At 40.6% G+C, this 20,696-nt stretch overlaps 1 protein-coding gene and 1 long non-coding RNA gene across 8 annotated transcripts in view; one reads left to right on the forward strand and one right to left on the reverse strand.

Moving 5' to 3' along the window:
- The window catches only part of pde1ca (phosphodiesterase 1C, calmodulin-dependent a), an 83,160-nt gene that overhangs the window by 8,998 nt on the left and 53,466 nt on the right, over nt 1-20,696 (reverse strand). For all 6 annotated transcript variants that reach the window (XM_081695815.1, XM_081695816.1, XM_081695819.1 and 3 more), the window contains 9 exons: nt 5,667-5,780; nt 4,971-5,153; nt 4,522-4,588; nt 2,523-2,639; nt 2,092-2,232; nt 1,233-1,333; nt 1,002-1,130; nt 804-905; nt 582-702 (listed from right to left, as the gene is read on the reverse strand). In XM_081695815.1, coding sequence (XP_081551941.1) covers nt 582-702; nt 804-905; nt 1,002-1,130; nt 1,233-1,333; nt 2,092-2,232; nt 2,523-2,639; nt 4,522-4,588; nt 4,971-5,153; nt 5,667-5,780 — 1,075 coding nt within the window. The remainder of the gene's footprint in view (nt 1-581; nt 703-803; nt 906-1,001; nt 1,131-1,232; nt 1,334-2,091; nt 2,233-2,522; nt 2,640-4,521; nt 4,589-4,970; nt 5,154-5,666; nt 5,781-20,696) is intronic.
- The window catches only part of LOC113580940 (uncharacterized), a 40,178-nt gene continuing 39,533 nt past the window's right edge, over nt 20,052-20,696 (forward strand). Inside the window, exon 1 of one of the 2 annotated variants that reach the window (XR_014116823.1) lies at nt 20,052-20,267. This is a non-coding gene — a long non-coding RNA (uncharacterized LOC113580940). The remainder of the gene's footprint in view (nt 20,268-20,696) is intronic. The other variant, XR_003411016.3, reaches the window with a different exon arrangement.

Here is a 20,696-nt window from a genome sequence, read left to right on the forward strand (position 1 = left end):
CTGAAATCATGGCTGGAGTTGATCTGTACTTCAGCTGCAGTGGTGTTTTGGAACCCTGCAGGAATAGAAATGAGCCAAGCAGCTGCAGACTTACGTGGCCTGGTTTTCATTCACAGTCTTAATTACCAACAGATTAAGGTCATGCTAAGGTAGTAAAAGCTACGCAAAAATCCTTGTATTTAAAATGTCTGCCATTTGGAGATGTTTAATCTTTTTTTTCACATCATCATTATCATATAATCAATTATTATTATTATTATTAGTTGCATTTATATAGCACCGTTCTCAAACTCAAGGACTCATTATCAATGTTATAGTGATATCCCCAAATAAATGCAAACAATCAAGCAAGCAAACAAACAAAGTTAAACAAACAACTAAATAAAAACACAAAAGGAGAAATGATCATGATATATAACATCCATTCTGTCTTAGCAGTGTTGCAGCAGGAATGCTCACCAACCTGTCAGGCCCTAGCACAATCTTCAGTCAGCACTGCCCTCCACTGCCTAGTAACAGTTCATGGGAAGGGGGCCATTTCTCTGATGAAGTGGAGAAAAGAAGGACAGACCGACACTGACCTGCCTAAAGAACTCCTCCAGCAGTGAGGTTGTCCAGCGATGGTGCAGGTCCCACCTTTTAGCAGGGTGGCTGATGTCTGCAGTGTGTAGTAACAGGGATAAGGCCTTTGGTTTGTCGATCCTACAAGAGACAACAAAAAAATGAGTGATTATTCAGCTGAAGACAGTGAGCAGCATGACATTGTTTTGATATTAGTGGTTCTGTGAAAGAGATACACTCACGCCTCTGGTTGCTGGAGGAAATTCTTCATTGCCTTGATCTGCTGGAAGTGACAGGACATATCTGTGGCCAAAACCATCTCAACCACCAGAGCACGCAACTCTCTGAAAGCAGAAAGAGAGATTTAACTTTTTAAAATGGAATCACAGCATTATCTTATCACTGCTTAAATAATTATACTTGTAAGCGTCTCGTCTCACCTCCAGTCATCTTTAGATAAGTTATAGAGGATGTTCATCTCATCGTCATCCTGCAGGAGTCGATAAGCGGCACTCACGTGATGATTCTCCTGCACTGAGCGGTCATTGTACAATATGGCTGTGTCTGATCTAATAAAATGCATAAAACATAGCAGGTGCTATTCATATATTAGGACAGAAGTAATAACTGATGAATTCTGGCCTTAGCTGCTATAAAATTACATTTTATACCTGGTCTGTATATGGAAGTTGTTAGTGGTCCCAGTATGTTCATAATCATGCACTGCAGCTGCAAATATCATAGCGAAGATTTCTAACTCTGTAAGCCAGTGCTGCAAGAAAAGAAGCACAATGCTTAAAGGCTACGTATAATCCTACATAAAAATGCATCTGTGGAATAAAAATAATGCCCCAAATCATAGATATGTATAGAGCTTTAATTTATATTACGTTTTTTGCATTCTTCTGACATTCCTCAACATTTTTTGACACACATAAACTTTTACAGTTAACTTATGAGTAAATTGAACATTACAATAAAATGTGTTCCAGTGGAATTCTGGCAAATTCTGGCAACTTTGTAAACTGAACATTAATAGATTTATTTCCAAAATAATCAACAGTAAATAATATTCAGTATAATAATAGTAAGTTTATTAACAATCATTTCATTTCCAATAATACATTTCAGAGTGAGTTCTGCCCCCTAGCAGTAGCACAGGTTTTACCACAATAATACTTTACTGATATAAACTGAAAAAAATGAGATTGTACTCGATGCATCACTATCATGCATCAAAAAGCCAGTTCGATGGCAACACACATCAGTGAGGGGTTAATGAGCATGACTTTAACAGTGCCAAGCCCCATTTGTTCAGAGTCAGGGGAGATTAACTCCCAATCAATAGGCTTCTGAGCACCATGATGAGGTTCGAGCGAAGGGCTCACTCTACTACCTCTACCTCACTTGCCTCCAGACCCCATACATTCTGCAATGTCAGAATGGAAAAATGTCTTTTTTTTAGGACTTCAAAAAGGACTTCAGCCTTACACACACACATACAAACACAGAGCCCTTGGATGTTCTCACCACCATGCCAGTCTTGAGCAGAAGGTAGTGTACAGTCTGAGTGACATCTGCTGCGTGGATGAGATTATGGTAGGGGTTTTTATGTTTACCGTAGCCAACCTCCAAAGCCTCGACAAATGATACCAGGGCAGATATGGGGATCTGAGGGGATTTTAAAGCAGTACAGAGAGAAACCATATCAATATATCATCCAGTAATTCTGTGAGTAAAGAAGATCTGTGACAGCTGTTACTGCTAAATTTTACTAACTAATTTGTGGCTTGGTTTGAGTATTATAGAATATCCAATTATGTTTGTGATTAGCCCAACATATAATGCAGAGCCCCAGAAATATTTATCTACTTATTCTTCAGTGTTCTAAGAGTGATGTATAGACCCCCACACACTTGTCAAATACATGCATTATAGAATATAAATTGTCAGAAGCTTACCTTGAAGCGACTGATTAAGTCATATCTGGTAAGAAGCTCATAAAATATAAATTTCAGTGCATGATCTCCACTTGAATCATTTAGCGCAAACACATCAAATGACCAGGTATCCACATGCTGAAAAAGAAGTATCAGATTAATTAATCAGTTTAAAATGTATCTAAAAAAGTCAATTAATTTCCTGCAATACTATATTCTGCTCTGTGATTAAACCACATTCAGGGAATAAAAAAAAAAAAAAAAGATGTTTGATAGTGAAATTAGGGGTGAAGGATAAAGGGATAAAGAAATAAATCTAAGAGGTCTTGTCCATATGTGTGTATGTGTGTTTGTGTGACTTCTTTATTGCTATGCTACATGATGTCTTTAGTAACAGAACATTCACGCACAATCCCATAAACATTTCCAAACATTATGTATCGATTGAATAGCTGACTGTCATTACAGTCAAAACCAGGGAAGAAGAGGAAAAAAAGTGTACAGTCCTGAGTATGCTAAGTATACTGCGAAAGCCCTGTAGGAGCTGATGGACTCAGTAAATGAATTCCAGTAATAACACATGAGAACAGAGCTGCACCACACATGCCTGTGGCTAATTTATTAAAATATTTTTCCCTTCCCTCCCTCTCTTTTTCTCCCTCAATCTGAAATAAAGTTCTGTATATAGTTTTGACAGGGCTGGCAGAGTGAACATCTGAAATATAGCACATTAAAGATTTAAATTTCGAAATTGGAAGTTTTCTCCTACGCTCAGTCTCTGTCAGAGACAAGAGGTTTCTGGGGCCCTGGAGATCTATAAGGGAGTGGGCCAGCCTCCCAGCTGCAAATGAACTCTCTCCCTGAAGCCTAGAGAACAAGATCTAGCAGTCAGAGTTCCAGGGTCAGGCAGGAGGACGTCATTGCCCAAAACACTCATATCCAATCCAAGCCCACAGCACTGAACACCACTGATATGTTTTTATTGGTCATGACCAGGGAAATAATTCTGAATGCTTAAACCCAAAGCAAACAACCTTGGTAAATGCAGATAACTCATAATTTAAATCTGACATTAGAGGACTCTTTGTAGAGCACACGTAGCACAATGTCAGTCATAATGTATGTTATTTATCTATTGTAAAACTGAATTGTCATTGCCATGTGTCTTGTTATGGATATTTCCAATAACCCACGTGGTGAAGGGAAAGATCGATTCTGCACTTCTGCTTGATTAAACAGATTAAACAGTTTGTGTGTCCGAGGCTCTGATTCAGACACATCTTGTGTGAGCAACTATTTCTCACAGAAGAGGAGACAGAGCCCTGTACACAGTGTTTAGAAACCTGCATACATAAACAACCTGTATTATTAGTAACATTTTATTAGAAACATAATATTGTGGAAACATTTCCAACAATAGTTTCACAGCTGGAGAGCATAGCCTATTTGTTGCCATGCACAGTTTGTATTATCTATCCTCAAACATGTGTAGTTATCAGTTTCTGCACATAGGACTATTGTGGAACTAATATTTTTGGGTGGAAGATCACTCTTAATAGAATAGTTACACTGACGTTGCGAAGACTTTGGCAGCACAACACACACTACCATGTCAGTGACAAGAGTCTAACACCAACATAATATCTGGTCAGCACTGACTCTGTTGTTAGAAACTGTCCAGTGATTAATGGAGTAAGGGGTGACTAATTGTGAATGTTAAGAGATAGATTACTGTCTATAAATTTACACTAATAAAACACACAAGATAAGTGCACCTAATAAAGTGATCAGGGTAGGTACATTTAATAAAGGGGGTATTGAGAATATTGCAACCTAATTATTTTTGTCATCATAGATTTGTTTACTTTACTGTACGTTCTGAGAATATCTTGATATTTGTATGTGCACCCTGCACAGAAGTGTAATTGTTCATGTTCATTGCTGGTTATGTACATGGAGGGTAGCTGATTCCTGCTATTTCAAGGCTGATACATCGGCCTATGACCCTGACTCATGTTACCTTGAGTACTGTGATCACATTGGGCGGATAGCTTAATCCCACCATGTTTGACGTCCTGCGGTACATCCTGTCAGAGAGAGAGAGAGAGAGAGAGAGAGAGAGAGAGAAAGAGAGAGAGAGAGAGATTGCACATGTCAGTCAGAATATTGTGCACATAAAGAGAGAGAGGAAGATACACATACACATACAGAGGAAGGAAGAGAGCAGGAAAGCCCCTGTTTGGCAGGAATTAACATTTAAAGACAGCAACACACCAGGCTGGAACATATCGCACCAGGGTGTTACTGGACTTTTCTGCATCACTCGCTGCAGTGGACTCTAAAACTTTAATAAACCATATGCTGCAGTATGATGGCTCCTACATAAGATACTTTGAAGCCTTGCTTGTGTTGCCTGTGTGCCACTGAGTGTGTGTTTTTGCTGAGGCTAAGACAGTGCTTGCCACGCACCTCTCCACGAATATGCCAGCCTGCACGGCATGCACAATGCTGCGGAAGCGCGGCTTCTCCTCGGAGCGCCGCAACATCAGGCCCATCTGCCGCGTGAAGGTGGAGGCCAGCCAGTCGCGCACCTCCGACGGCACTGAGTCCGACTGGATGTCGCTGAGCTCATCTTCTGTGTCCACCAGTCGCCTGAGAATAGACACCCATGCACACAAAATGCATGCACAAGGAGGATATCAACACCTCCAAGTAATAACCAGGAAACTCATGTTGCTTTAAATCCCATTCAAGGCTTTTCAAGACAAGATGGCTCCAAGAAAGAGATTTCATGCAAGCAAAATTGAGAAAATTATTAAATCTTTGTGATTAGATTAGGACACTAAACTCATACAGTCATTTAATTGTCTCCTCTCTATCTCATGACATTAAGGCTTAGGGTACAGCTTGGCTATAATTCTGATTATAGCTTTCAATAACATTTAGATTTGCCAAATGCCAAATATAAATGTATTTTCACAAAAGTAAATTTGGAGAGAGAGAGAGAGAGAGAGAGAGAGAGAGAGAGAGTGAGTTGATGCGCAACTAAGTGGTTCTATGCTGCATTTTTTTTGCAGAAGACTGTAGAGCCTACTGAGACCATTACATTTAAACCCTTATTGTAAATGAATGGCACATGAAGAGGCCTTGCATAGTCCACATTACCGTGTCTCCTCAATATACACTGATTCCAGTACAGAAGCTGCATATTCCAGGTTTTTTTTCAGGTCAACAACAGAAGCCTCGCCACGCTCCAGCTGTTTCACCAGACATCGCAATCTGAGGTCAAACATATAAACATCAAATTAATAGAAAGAAAAGGCAAATATAGGAAAATAACTATAAATGCCATTGTCATTTTAAATAAAATGTAATGGTTAAAGAGAAATTTAATACATATCATTTGAAAGCAGCAAGCTGCTAGTGAAAAATCGTAACGCTTCCAGTGTCGAGTTCTTAACAAGCATCATGTATTAGGCCACTATAGTCTGCTGCCTCCTCTGAACATCTGTGTCCCAAGAGTCAATACCATGTTGTTGCAGACATGTACATGAGCATAAAAACAACAATGCCTTAATTTGCCAGTTGTATTCACATGTGTAAACACTGCATATTGATGCAGTGGCTGTATACATAAAGCAAAGCTAATATATATATTTTTTCAATAGCATGTCCACCCTAGTGACATCACCGGCACCAGTTCCAGTCTGTCAGATAAACATCACAGAGCAGCCACGGGTTCGGCTGAGCAAATAGGTTGTCTCAGCCAGCAGGCTAAGTGTGCTTTATTTTTTATTGCTCTGTTTGCTACTGAGTTCTGTTTATGGGCTGTATTGAGGCACTTGGACGCTGACGTCTTTGCTGACGTGGAGGCTGGATCACAACAGTGTTGCAGGCCCCCCGGAAGAGAGAGGCATGTGCGCTGATCCGTGGTGCTGGGCAGCACTTGTGGGTTTAACAGCATGTGAGCTACATGTGAGAGACAGGTTTGACCCAATTCCCCCTGAATTTGTTTGGGCCCAGAGAGTGAGATCCAGGCAGGCAAAGGAGAGGAAAATTATAAACTGTGCTTAAATTATGCCTAAGCTTCAGCTGGAAATGGGTTAACCATTTCAGAGCTTTATTTCCTATGCAAACCGAATTGAAAGTCTGGTGCATTCACATCTGTGATAACCAAATCCACAGCCAAGTTTTGGTGACCTAGATACATAAAGTACAGATCATTTCTTACAGGTTTTGTTTTAGGCTTACATACTGACAAAAAAATCTGCAAATTAAAAATTTGCAGCTAAGACTAAAAAATGCATAGACTGAGCAAGATGCAATGCATGTTAGGTTTAGTTCTAGACCTCTAATGGCAGCTGACTGGAGGCTGAGGAAAGGGCCAGTATGAAGGGGCGTGTCCGAGAAGTGCAGCCCTGCTCTGTGCCTTACCTACCTCTCACAAGCCTTGTGAGCATGTGAATGGAACACTCATATATGGCTGAGGAATGCAAGATTGGAAGCTGGTTGGGGGACACGTCGTTTGAACAATGCTATCAAAACCAGCGATGCAGCAAAGAAACACCTTCTCTTTCGCTATCTCAGAGGAATTCTCTCACTCAATCATTGCCGCAAGTCAATGTCATCCCATCAGAGGATTAGTACTTCTCAGAATCCATCCGAAGCAGGAATGATAAGATGGAAGGTCTTTAGGCGCATGCCGACTCCACCACAACTACACAATGCATGACCTTCTTTACTGAGAAAGCCAAAGAGAAAGGCTTGTGGCAGATAGTTAAGATTAGACTGTGTTCTTAGTGCTGCTGTTGTGTCAGAGTTGCTAGACTATGATTAGACAAACACTGGTGAGGAATATTTATTTAGCAATGAATGCACTTATCATTAGGGTTTTAAAAAGCCCAGAACATGTGAGCCATTGGCAGGCATTGATGATTGTGATACATGATAGTTTGATACATGATTGTGTGTGTAAATGCATGTGTGTGTGTGTGTGTGTCCGTGTGTGTGTGTGTGTGTGTGTGTGTGTGTGTGTGTGTGTGTGTGTGTGTGTGTGTGTGTGTGTGTGTGTGTGTGTGTGTGTGTGTGTGTGTGGGTGGGTGGGTGGGTGGGTGTAGAGAGATAGAGATATCTTTTCTCAGTATTGATCTTCCTGCAGTGATCAAACACTTTCACTGAGAATAGGGAAGCGTTTGTCCTTGATAAGGCAGTTGGTTGCTATTCATTCTTATTGACTATGCAATACTTGATGAGCACAATGCAATTATATCATAACGCAATACTCTATGAAAATGCAATGAAGCATACCACTACTCTACTAACAAATTGTCAGTAGTAACCATTTCAATAACAGCATTCCCGATTTCCAAACACAAAAGCATTAGTGTCTGATGTATAAAGTGCAGTATTAAATGCATATTTTTAAGTTTAGGAAGTTTAAACTGTTAAAGTATCTTTTCATATTTTTGTAATGTAAGCTGATAAATCTCTGAAGGATATGTATTTTGCTGTGAAGGGCTATGTAGTAAATGGCTCTTTTGACAAAGATTGTGATCTGCTAAAATAAACCAACTAAGCTTTGAACTGGGAGATCAACCTCCCCAAATTCACCTGTCCTCAGACAGCCACAAGACACAATTTTCCCACTTTGCCCCTCCCACCACAACTACAGTAGGAGCAACAAAATTCTATTATGAGGCAAGCCTATGGAAAGAGATTGAGATGAGTAAGTACTCTCTTTCCATTTTACACATCTCCCTCCTGTTTTACCATGAAGCTACAAGGCCACTTTCAATCCTTCCTATCTTGTCCATTCCCACTCTGTCCCCTTTCCTCTATATCTCTAATCATGGTCTACCACTGTTTAGCCATTTTCTTTAGCTCCTTCTATCCTCTCCCTCTGGCTCGCCCTCTCTCCCTCTGTCTCTCAGTCCTTCTTTCTCTCTCTTTCTCTCACCATGTGTTCTTTGGTGGTCCCTCTATACACTGCAATGCAGTGTCATAGGGCATTTTATTACACGTTGGCACCGTTTAAAAGTGCCACACTTTAGCATCCACCATTAGTGTGTGGCTGAGTAGGCTCCGGGAGGGCTGTGACCATGCTTACATTTCTGGACACAGGCCATGGATCTTGCTGCTAAGACGGGATGGGCAATCATTTTTCACAAAGCCAGTTTATTTCAGATCAGAGACTGACCCACTGACAAAACACCCTGTGCCCCAGGATATTCAGAATAGGTGGATGAGGGGTTAGGGGGAATGTGACTCATGGCCTTCCATATGAGAGACCGTATAAAGTCACGAACTCAATATTCAGCTTTTTCAGATGCTTGGCTGGACATGCCATTGAGGCTGAAAAACAAGAATGGGAATGTCTGGCTATTAGATGCCTGAGGGCCAGAGCGCTCTGTGTTATGAGACTGGGCTGTGGCATATGAGCCCATTCTCAAGCTGAGTAGGTTGCTTGCGGTGACCTTGCCTAAGCTCATGGGCTCATGGTTTGGAAAACATAGAGCTGCATGCCTTGCTTATGCTCCAGCACCACTGAGGTTGCTGTGATGACACAGCATGCGGACTGCGTCAGATGACTGGCATGTGCAGGCAGAGACATATGTGCAATCCATGGGGAAGGGGCAAAACACCTTCCTGTCTCTTCGAAGGAAGGCAGGATCACAAGGGCATGCTGGGAATCAGGTTCCAAACATACGGGGCTTAACGCTCCAGCCGGATGTTGTCGATCTAAGACGGAGCCTGGGTCACTGCTAGTGCTCTGTCTCATTGCACATCCCACAGGGAACTGGGGGGGAACAGTGCTAAATTGGGCCTGAGGGGAAAAAAAGCACACAACAACAGACTGTTCTCCCACTGTGGATTTGCCTCCCTAAACATATTCATAAGTAAATCTGCCCAGTAACAAGTGACTCGTGAGTTTTAAAAAATGAGCAACCATCTCACTTCCATGCATAATACATTCCAGCAATCTCAGGAACTGAACTCTAAAGGATTCAAGACACAAGTGTCAGGAAGCTTTTGTAATGGGCGTACTACGTCCATTTACTGTCATCAGTCATCAGTTCTGTCATGGGTTCTGAGTCATATTTGTGGACCTTTCTAGAATAAAGAATACATTGACTGATTTATATTTATAATAAAAGATTAGATGATCCACATCAGTAAGCTGTAGCCATTTGCAATACGTAGATGCAACTTGAAGCTAGCGGTCTCTAGCACAGTGTCAGCCTCAGGCCAGACCAGGGAGTGGATGGTGTTAAGCACAAAGCACATTAGGTTATTTCCTCTTGGCAGCCTCTATAGCATGGCACTAAAAAGTGGTGGCATATGACGCATGAGGACACACATATCTTGCATATCTGTGTGTGTGTGTGTGTGTGTGTGTGTGTGTATGTGTATGTGTGTGTGTGTAACCTCATGTCTGTGAAAGCACAACAGAGAATGTAAAAGCCCTTTAAACCCATTAATCAGACTCCTTACAGCTGGCCTAAGTGCTTCAATCGTCCCTCTTTAACTTCAGCTTAATTGGATTCTGCCAGAGTTACTCATGTGCAAACGAAGGCAGGAGCAGACATCAGTGACTTACAAATCCATCTGCTAAAACCATTCTGTCACAGGTCACTAGGCTTGAGACCGAAACTCAATGCTTAAGCATGATTTGGATTGCTCATCAGCAATGCTAAAACTGCTTGTATGCATGTCCACTGATAAAACTTCAAAATTCAATTAGCGTTTTTGCCCCCCAGAGTGTGTTCCATGTAAAGTCACTAGCCTCTACTGAGGCATTGTTCATGTTTCGCACCATAAGACAAGCTTCTTATAATTCAAAATTCACATCTGACAGAAGCATCTGTTAGTACGTCTTTTGTTGCCCATTTTGTCACATACTGATAAAACCCCTATGTTTGCACAAGCATCAGGACACCTCAGTATGCATAACAGCAGAGTCACTGTTTCCTGGTCAGACCTGACCAGAGGCCCCAGCACTGTGGCTGCTGTTTTGAAGGTATCAGTACTGAGGGAAATGAGAGCAAAGAGCAGGGGAGGAGCTGCCATTCTCATCCATGGCCTCGGACACCTGATTCGTTTAAGCATTCAATTAAGGAAATAACAAGCTGATGGAAGGAGCGAGATGGGGAAGACACTATGGAGATGACTGGGAAGGGAAGATCAGATAAAAGCCTGAGTAAGACTGACAAGGGTGTGGGTGCTGGAGGTAATCAGGGTGGGGGAAATGTCATCCTTCAGAATAGTGTATATACAGAGTTAATGAACTTGCTTATCTAATCATGCACATTAATTGTAAAAATAAAAGAGATTTCACACATGCTTATAAACATGTAAATCTCTCTCTCTCTCTCTCTCTCTCTCTCTCTCTCTCTCTCTCTCTCTCTCTCTCACACACACACACACACACACACACACATACACAATACATGCACATACCTAACAGATCAAGCTTTTTCAGGCATGCAACATTTTCATTTTTTGCATGTTGTGGACTGATTTTCAGCTAAATAAGTAACAAATTATTTCATGGTTTAGTCACTGCCAGATCCAAAGGATGTTTTGAGCTTTTTTATGTTAATTATGGCCACCACCATTGATATTTACAGCATTTAGCAGACATCTTTATCCAAAACAACTTACAATTATGACTGAGTACAACTTAAGCAGTTGAGGGTTAAGGGTCTTTCTTAGAAGCCCAACAGTGGCAACAACCTTCCGATTACAAGTCAAGTACCTTAACCACTGAGCTACCACTGCCATTGAGGTTTCAAACCAGTGGAAATATGGGTCTCTGTTAGAAGGTTTATTGGTTCACTGGAACCGGCACCAACTTCACCATGAGTGCTGCCACTTTGTTGATAGAAAAATGGTAAGAGAGGCCTGTAAAGGCAAAGGAGACCTCAAAGGAGGCTACAGTAATTTCAATCTGAGAGTCATTGCTGGGTCTGGCACATCAAATTGGTATTGGCTTGAGAAAGGCATTGTAACCAGCTGCACTATCTTGGAAGTCCTTTTCACCTTAGTCATGAACATGGCAGTTAAATCAGCAGAGGTGGAATGCAGAGGAACTTACCAAGACTAGAGTATGACAGCCTCAAATTAGAGCATTTATACATTACCTGACTACTACATCCATCTCAGGCAGCAGGTGGACACAGGTGAGTAGAGTGGCAAAAATGATCCTTAAACCCATAAAAATCAAGGTCTCTATTCTTGAAAAGGAGGAAAAAAATGCACAGATTTCATTTTTCTTTGTCTGGACCCACCATCCCAGCCATTACAGTCAACTATGGTCAAGAGTCTGGGGAAGACCTTGAAGTATGTAGCTCAGTGGCCTTACTGAGGAATTTATGGTGATTCATACAAAAGAAACTTTGCAGTACTGGATCTCCAGGGACCCCAAAGTGGCATCAACCAGACCTGAGGTGTGGACAGGTAGGAAAGGGAAAGCTGACAAAGCACTGATGGGGGCTAAGTCACAGCTGACACAAAAGGCAGGACTAGTTTACTTTCCTGGGTTCAAGGGAACCATTGCCCAGGGCAAAGACCAAGAACACCAGATCAAGGGTGACAATGAGACAAGGAGTATGGACATAATGGGAAAGTGTACTGTAGCAGAAAATTACCTAATATAACATCTGGCAGGCAGACTTCCACTGCATCAGGTGCCTCATCCAAGCTATCGATGATACTCAAGTCCTGTAAATTTTCATGTCTGGGGCATGATCAAGTCTCCCCCTGTTGTCTGTGTGCCAGAATAGGATCCCTGGAACACCTTCTAAGCAGCTGTCCAAGAGCCCTTTGAGATCGGCATTATTGTTGCTACCATGAACAGGTGCACAAAACAATTGCAGAAAGTGTAGCCATGGCCATCAGAATCATTAAGCCCAAGACCATCAAAGTCTGTAAAATTCCTCATCAGTCAGGAACTCAGTCAGACCTCCTCACCACTGCCTCTGACTGGCAGATGAAGGTTGATCTGGACAAACAGTTAAAGTTAAAGTTATATAGTAACAACATACCTGCAGTTAGATTTGATCCTCACCTCAGAGTCTACAAAACATGTCTTGGCAAGAGCATGTGGAGGAAGCCTATAAGAGGAACAATTACATACCAGTATCTGGTAGAAGTACCAGTATCTGGTAGAAGGGTGCAAAAAGCAAGCTTGGCGAACCCAATGTGAGCCTGTGGATGTTAGCTGTGGAACCTTTGCAGGGCGTTCATTCTGAAATGCTCTAACCCTACTTGGTTTTACCAGGGAGGTAAAGAGGAAGGCTTTAAGATCTGCAACTGAAGCTGAAGGCCACCAGGTGGTTTTAGAGTAGGAGGGCAGATCTGTGGGTGGATGCTGCTGGGACTCAAGCCAAGGTCTGATCAACCTGGGTCACTTGGACAAGGGTGTCTGATGTTGAAAGACCTGAAATACCCAATGAGCCCAGGTCACATTACTGATGATGCATACCAGTGCACCAGTAGGATGTATTTAGAACATCATTATTTGTCATTCTGGAGGTTGCTTGTGATATAATGTAATAAAATGACTAAACTGCAGACTTACCAGGCAGAAACCATTAGTACAGTGCACTATTGCCCCATCCTAATCCACTCACTTTAGCCATAAAAACACTTACTTCCTCTCTCTCTCACACACACACGTACATGCATTTACACAGAAATACACATGTATACACACAAACAAACTAGCAAAATAAAACCACATTCAGTCACTGAACCACATTCAGTCATTCTACCCATATATTATACATTTTTGCTTAAGTAATACACACCTATGAGACAGGAAATGTCAATGTAGAGAATATCTAGGTTAAATATGACAGAGTGTGCAAAAAAAGTCTGAATTGTTCCTTGTTATAGCTGTTTTCATCACTCTATAAATGCCAGTGTTGAAGGCCAATTATGAATGCCAGTTATTTTTCAGATAAGAGTACACTAACTTACTTACAGAGACATGGGGAAAAGATAAAGTGAAAAGATAGATGTTTAATAGCACAACTAGCCAGGGCCTAGCATGATTACATCTAGTAGAGAGTGATAGGTAGAAAATGGATAGAAATAGAGACTTCCTCATCTCTGATTTCTAACATACAATCATGGGATTTTCTTGAATTCATGTGGGGAAAAAAAATGTCATCATTCAATCTGGCAAAATTGTTAGTTGCCAAGGACTCTGTCATACTGCATACTGTGCTAAACACTTGTGTGATGCTGCACCAAAACTACATTTCCATATGCCCCTGGCGTAAAGGTAATGGAAAAACTATACTGAAGAGCTCTGTTTAGCTACATGACACATTAATAAGTCATTCATGACAACTGACTTATTCTCATCCATTTACAAATGCTTACATTCAACAATTCAGCTGTCATAAAAGCTGCTTTTGTCAACTTTGATGTCAAGTTGACACAACAACATTGTCAGGTGTTACAGATTTTTGGTGACAATAGGATGTGAAATGACATAGCAAATTCTGACAAAAGACTGGAGTTTAGCAGTTCTTTGCTATGTCACTGTAACATAATGCTGATGATGTGGCACAGATTGTCAAATGAGAATACTGGTAAAATTGAACAAAAGAGAGGACTTCAGAATGATTCTCCTGTAGTATCTCCTGTACTGTTGTAGCAATGACATTAACAACTGCTGTGTAATGACTACTTTAGTGATGTTTTGCACATTGACATCATACTAATGATAGATTTCTGTTTACTTTACCGCACTTTTAGAGCATTTCATTATAGTTCATGCAAATACAGTGTCAAGGACATGCATGGCTACAAGTGGCCAGCATCAGCAGGAAGAATTCTGAACTGTACAGGAGCATCTGCTCATGTTTGAACAGATGCTCACAATTCAATTGCCAGTGCTTCAATTTGCATCAGGGCAATGAAGTGAAAAACAGTATTAAAACAACTAGCTATAGAGGTTTTTTTTGGTTCAAAAAAGCAATACCATAAGCCCCACTCAGCATGCCTTTCACTCACTGATGATAAGACTGGAGATAAATCTACCCAAAACGTAAAGAGCCACAAGTTATAAAGGACTACTGAAGACCTGAAGGGTAACATAAAATAAATAAATAAATAAATAAATAAATTGAAGTGTGCTCTGGAGTCAAAGTTCTTCCTCACTTTTTCTTTCTACTCTAGCTGCCCCAAAGGGTAATGTAAACAAAACATCTTGGCTTACACTTAGCATGCTGTTAGTCATTAGCTTCTTTAAGATTTTTTTCCCCCTTGCCTCTCCAGGATGATTTGTAAAAAAAAAAATCACAGAGGAGCTTTTGAATTTGATGCACAATTTTGACTCCTGAACACAAATTTTTTTTTATTACCCTTCAGGGAGCTTTTGAATTTGACGAACAATTTTGAATCCAGAACACATCTTTTTTCGTTACCCTTCAGGGCAGCTAGAATAGCTATTTATGTTAAGCTTGTGTTTGTCACATGTTTTGTTTGTGTATGTCCCCTCCTCCATCAGATGGTGGGTATTAGTGCACTTGGTGCACTTTTATGCTTGATTTTGTTTTCATTACTTTCATTAAACGCTTCAGTTGGAGACTTGCATTTGGTTCCCTTTGTTTCTTTTTGTCTGCATGTTCCTCTTCCATGACACATATGTGATCGAAAAATTCTTAAATCAGGTTTAAGTTCAGCATAAAACTATCTATTTTAGTAAAATGTTACATTTTCTGCCCAGTGGAATTTATAATTAAGTAATAAATGTGACCATTTTATTTAAAATTAATTTCTCGAACTACTTATAATGCACTAAAACAGGCTACAATGAACATGTAAATACCCTTTAAATAAAGTCAGCATTTTGCACTTTAATATTTAAAATTTAATGTGCTTAAAGTAATAACCCAAAGCAGGCTGGATTGTATCACAGTCTTATGCCTTGTAGACTGTTGTATCTGAATTTATACAACAGCAAATGAGCCAGAAACGTCCAATTCCCTCAAAATGGACATGAGAATCATCACTCCTGTGTGCTCATTTTAGCCTCTGGTGATCAGTACGGAGGCAGTAAGACGCGATGGAGAGCTCTTCTCTAAGTCTGTGTGGATAGTGAGCTCAGGTGGACAGGAGGCTTTTCTATCACCTGATGATCCAAGCGCAGGGAAAACGCAGCACAGGTGATGGACTTTCTGAGCCCCAGCTACCCACTGGCAGAGCAAGATAAGCAAGCCAGCCTCTGGAGACCACTCCTCTAGTAAATAGAATGGCTCTGTCTCCCAAGAGCCTCTCTCAAGAAACTCCCTCCCGTCCTTTATTGTGCTTTCAATGATGCTTTCCTATTTCAGTCTTCATGGACTGAAGTGAAAGAACAAAGCCTGGGCCCTAGAGTATCCCTCAGCTAGTATTAACCCTCCTGTGGCATGACCAGGCCAGGCTGGAATGGGGCTGACCAAGGTTGACCTGGATAGTTCTGCTAGGAATGAATGCTAAACACAGCTGTCACTTTTACTCCATAGGTTCTACACAGCCATCTGCATATAATAAATAATGTGTAAGGTCATGTAGATGGACTGAATTATGCTGTGCTAAATTCTTAATGAACTTTCTTTTGTTGTGTCAAAGCCACAAAAATAACAGCTAATGTAGCACAGTCTCCTTACATTCAGATTTGCTTCATGGTTCCCATGACAACCATACCATGTGCCTTTGTTTATGTCTTGATTTGATATATATCTGCCTCTTTTCACACTTTTTAGAATTGCCCTTGAAATGCCTTTCCTGAGCCTTGTAATGGCATTGCAAGTTTGTAGTTTTATGCATTTTCACTAATTCTGGGCTCTCTATTTAAATTTTATTCTTCCATGTCTTTGTTTTGTCTAGTTTGCATTGCCTTGCCTGGTTTTGTCATTACTACTGTGTTTTCTGATTCATGAGTATGAATTCAAGTGGTTCTTGTCTGCATGTTATTTGACCTAGGAAGAGTGTCGTATTGTATGATTCTTAGTTTTGCCTCTAGTAAAACCCACTCATATTTGCATCATGCTATGGAATATTGGTTACAGTGAATAAATGTGTGGTTTAAAAACAATATTAAAAATAAAAAAAAGTATTAAAGTTTGGGGGGGGGGGGGTCCCTCAAAAATCTAATTACTGTAAAATTTGTGTCAATCTGTGAATTTACCTTTAAATCCCTGATCTCTATTTAGACATTTAATTTTAGTTTAATATAGTTTCAACGTTAGATAAATTACCCTAATTTGTATAACATTCCTCTAGTTTATTTTATAGAGGTCCATGAATATATTATGATGCCGAACAATGTCCAGCAGGTAGAACTCATACGGAATGCACTCAACTGATATGCTTGACATGTCAGAAGTACAGTACAATTACTAGTATGATACACGTAGCTTCTCTCTGAAATCATGATTTAAAGATAAACAAACATTTGTTAGCTTAATGCTTAGTGTTTAGAAAGTTCAGTATCATCCTATTTTACTCTGAACTGCATTTCTGACAATGTTACACTAAATTCACACACTGATTTCAATTTGACATCTAGTAATAAATTTGGTTCTTAGGTAATGTGATCTGGGGTGAGTCAAATGTGTTTCAGATTACAGTGTTGCCATTGTTTGTGCTAAATTTTACGTATTCATGAATGATTCACTGCAATAAGAGGGCGAGAGAGAGAGAGAGTGAGAGAGAGAGAGAGATAAAGAGATAGATAGAGAGAGAGAGAGAGAGAGAGAGAGAGAGAGAGAGAGAGAGAGAGAGAGAGAGAGAGAGAGAGCTGTATTAATTATTCACTTCACTATTTCATATGGTAACACTTCACTGGTCCTTCATGAATTTAGATTGAATGATATTAATTGATACAATAGATGCTGCATGCACACTCAACATTCATCCCCTTGTTTGTGTAAACAAGTGTTATTGCTCTCTCTCTCACCTATAATCAAATGAAAGAGGTTACATTGTCCTAGGCTCTCTGTCCTTCCTTTTTTTGCAATGCAACCATGCTCATATGCTCTTATGTATAGTGGCCTCCAAAATTGCTGGCACCTTCAGTAAAGTTTTTCAAAAAAAAAAAGACAATGGAAATTTTATCAAAAGTTGTTTTTCTAAAAAATCATGCCATAATTATTAACATCTGTAGAAATGTTTATGAGCATCATTTAATTGAATTGATATGGCCGTTCACTTTACAGCTTTAAAGCACACCTCAGTAATTGGAAGCTTACATATGAGACTCCTAGATTTCCTAGCATGTAAATAGAGTTGGCACACATGCAAAACACTCTTAGTCATGCATTCTGTGTGGAAGATCAAAGAATAAACAAATCAAAAGACTCAACTCAAAGACAAAAGGTTGTTGATCTTCATAAATCATACAGTAGCTGTAAAAATATCTTTATACCTCAACACACCCATGTCCACTAATAGGGCAATAATTAACAAGCTTCAAGCAACTAGTTGTCTAAAGAAGCTCTGTGGAAGACAACATGAGGGTATATTGCACAGATGGCTTGAAAAGCAGAAATACCCAAACCACAATTTAAGCAACTGGAGTTCATTAAATGTGACTATAATCAGGTTCTATTCTCAAATGAGATAAAAATAAAACTTTTCTGCAACACATCTCAAAGGTTGGTTTTTTGAAAACCTCAGGAATTAATGCTTGTGCTTGGTAGTTGTTTTTGGTTTTTGTTTGTTTTTTATTGGGAAAGATGTCAATAATTTTGAAATGCACTGCAGGCAGCAGATTTCTTAAATGTTGACTGAGAGTGGCAGTATCAAATCTCTCAATGACATGCCACCCAGGCAACAATCCTACGACCTGTCCATCCTGTGCATTAAATGTTCGAAGTGAGACTGAACAAACAGGATTCCACACAACCATGCCAGGCCCCTCTCCCCCTACACAGCACAGACAACACAGCCCTACTAGCTCTTCTGAAGGTTATCACTGCAAATGCACTCACCCAGAAAATGAGCCCAACATTATTTTGATTCCATTTCCTGTATGACTGGGATTTAAATGGAGTCTGTTTGTCTACCCCACTCCCCATTCCAAGCTTGGCCATTTCACGAGACAGCTTTCATGCATCAGATACCCTGCCGTTCAATAGACTGATACTGCCCAGATCCAGCCAGCAAGTGGATGCACTATTATCTTCTTTCATCTCACATTCCCTCACTCCCTTTCTGTCACATCCAATCATCACTGACGGGTGAGGAATGCTCACAGACATACATGAATGCATGTGCGCACACACATATGCACGCACAGACATGCTTGCATATATGCAGAAGCACACATACTTACCCTCACACACACACACACACACACACACACACACACACACACACTGACGGCTCTCTGACACATGAGCAAGTATAAGCAGGGACAGACAGGGAGTGTGAGTTTCAGAGTATGTATAATATATCCCAGGACTTCGTCATACCTGACAGATCAATTGTCATACAGGATTAATGATGACAGCCACTCTCATGGCTGTAACATGCTTAGCTCCCACTACATTCATACATGCAGTGTATTAGAATGCTAGCTTCAGTGCAGCCACTTCACGGGACTTCTACCAAGCACAAGCATTGATTCCTGAGGTTTTCAAAAATGCTGATTAGCAAAAAGAATTTAAGCAAATATGTTGATTGCCACACAGATGTAAAAAAAATCCCTCAACTAAAACATGTAATATAGCAAAATTCTTCTCTTTGAACATGAAAGACTTTGGTTTTGGAAATCAAATGGAAACATATTGTTTGTGTTATGTATTCAATATGGCAAAATAATTATTTCCCTGCAGCAGTAACCTAAAATACTAAATTACATGAAGCACAGGGAGCAAGAAATTAATTTCCCAAAAATGACAAACAATGAAGTGCCTCTGTGTGTTCATTGATGCTGCACCAGAGGGTGTCTGCATATAACACAAGTCAGCAGGTCTAGCTCACCCTGAAAAGCACTTGAGGTTAGCATGGTGGGAGGGGCTCTGTTCCTCCATAACCAGGGAGATGGGAGCAGCTGCAGCAAGAGTGGGGGTGAAGCCAATGATTGTAACCATGGGTGCAGAGTTTAATGGGCATAGCAGCTTGCAAATTATGCCCCCCCGGCTAATAAATGCTATAAGTGATGTCAAGGGATTGGCCATAGTGGGAGACATCTAAATATCATCTTGCTCACAGCCACTGTCCTGCGCACAGAGAGGTAGTGTGCAGTTGTCCAGTGGTAGATTGATTGCCTCAGTGTGTGCTCTTCTGGCTAGACAGTAGGGGAGGCTACATGAGCCAAAGCCCAGAAGAGTATAATCTCCCAGGGCTGGCGACCCAAAGCTCAGGTAGTTCCATCCACAGGCTGGAGGAGTGGCCCCAACTGTACAGGAAAACACTGGGGGACTGAGCAGCCACTCACAACCTGACTCACTGCCAACATGTGTGCCACACACAAAAGTATGGTCACTTTTTGTTCCAATTATAAAAAACAAAACAAACAAACAAACAAACAAACAAACAAAAACAAAAAAAAACATAACAGACAGCAAATAGGAGGAACCGTCACTCTCATGAGCATTTATGACAAACAAGGAAGGCTTCTCCGCCACTAGAGGGTACTGTGATGGCAGACACGGGGAAGTAGCTGGGTAAAACATAAGAGTTGACCATACGTTTCTTCAGACAAAGCACGGCTTAGTCTGAGGAAGCTGGCTTGTGTCTCCTATATGATTTTCCCTAATTCTACAGGTTAGTTCACTATAAACCCTAAGTTCAAGTGAGTGAATATTGTTTCTATGGTTGTAAAGGATACCCACTGGTAGGATGAAACAGTGAATTGTCGAGTTTATTCATTTAAGAAAAAAAACGCTAGCATTAGCTAGCTGTGCCGAACTAGCGTCGAGTATGCGGAATAATGGGACGTTGGATGTTAACATATAAACATTAATATTTCAGTTTGTAGTCTAACTTGCCTGTGAATAGTTTTATTGTAATATAAATAGTTTACGCTGGGTCTGTGAAACTTGTTGAGTGACTTGGTTGGGCTGTCCTCTGAATGCAGCAGTCGCATACGTAAAGGTAGTTTATCATGGCGAATTGTAATGTTACCCTCCATGTTAATAGCTAGCTAATTTGGCTGTTCGGACAAACAGTTTCCACGTTTGTCGTCAGAGTTAG

This window comes from Electrophorus electricus, chromosome 14 (assembly GCF_041902795.1).
Source record: "Electrophorus electricus isolate QZ-2024a chromosome 14, ASM4190279v1, whole genome shotgun sequence".
NCBI lineage: Eukaryota > Metazoa > Chordata > Actinopteri > Gymnotiformes > Gymnotidae > Electrophorus > Electrophorus electricus.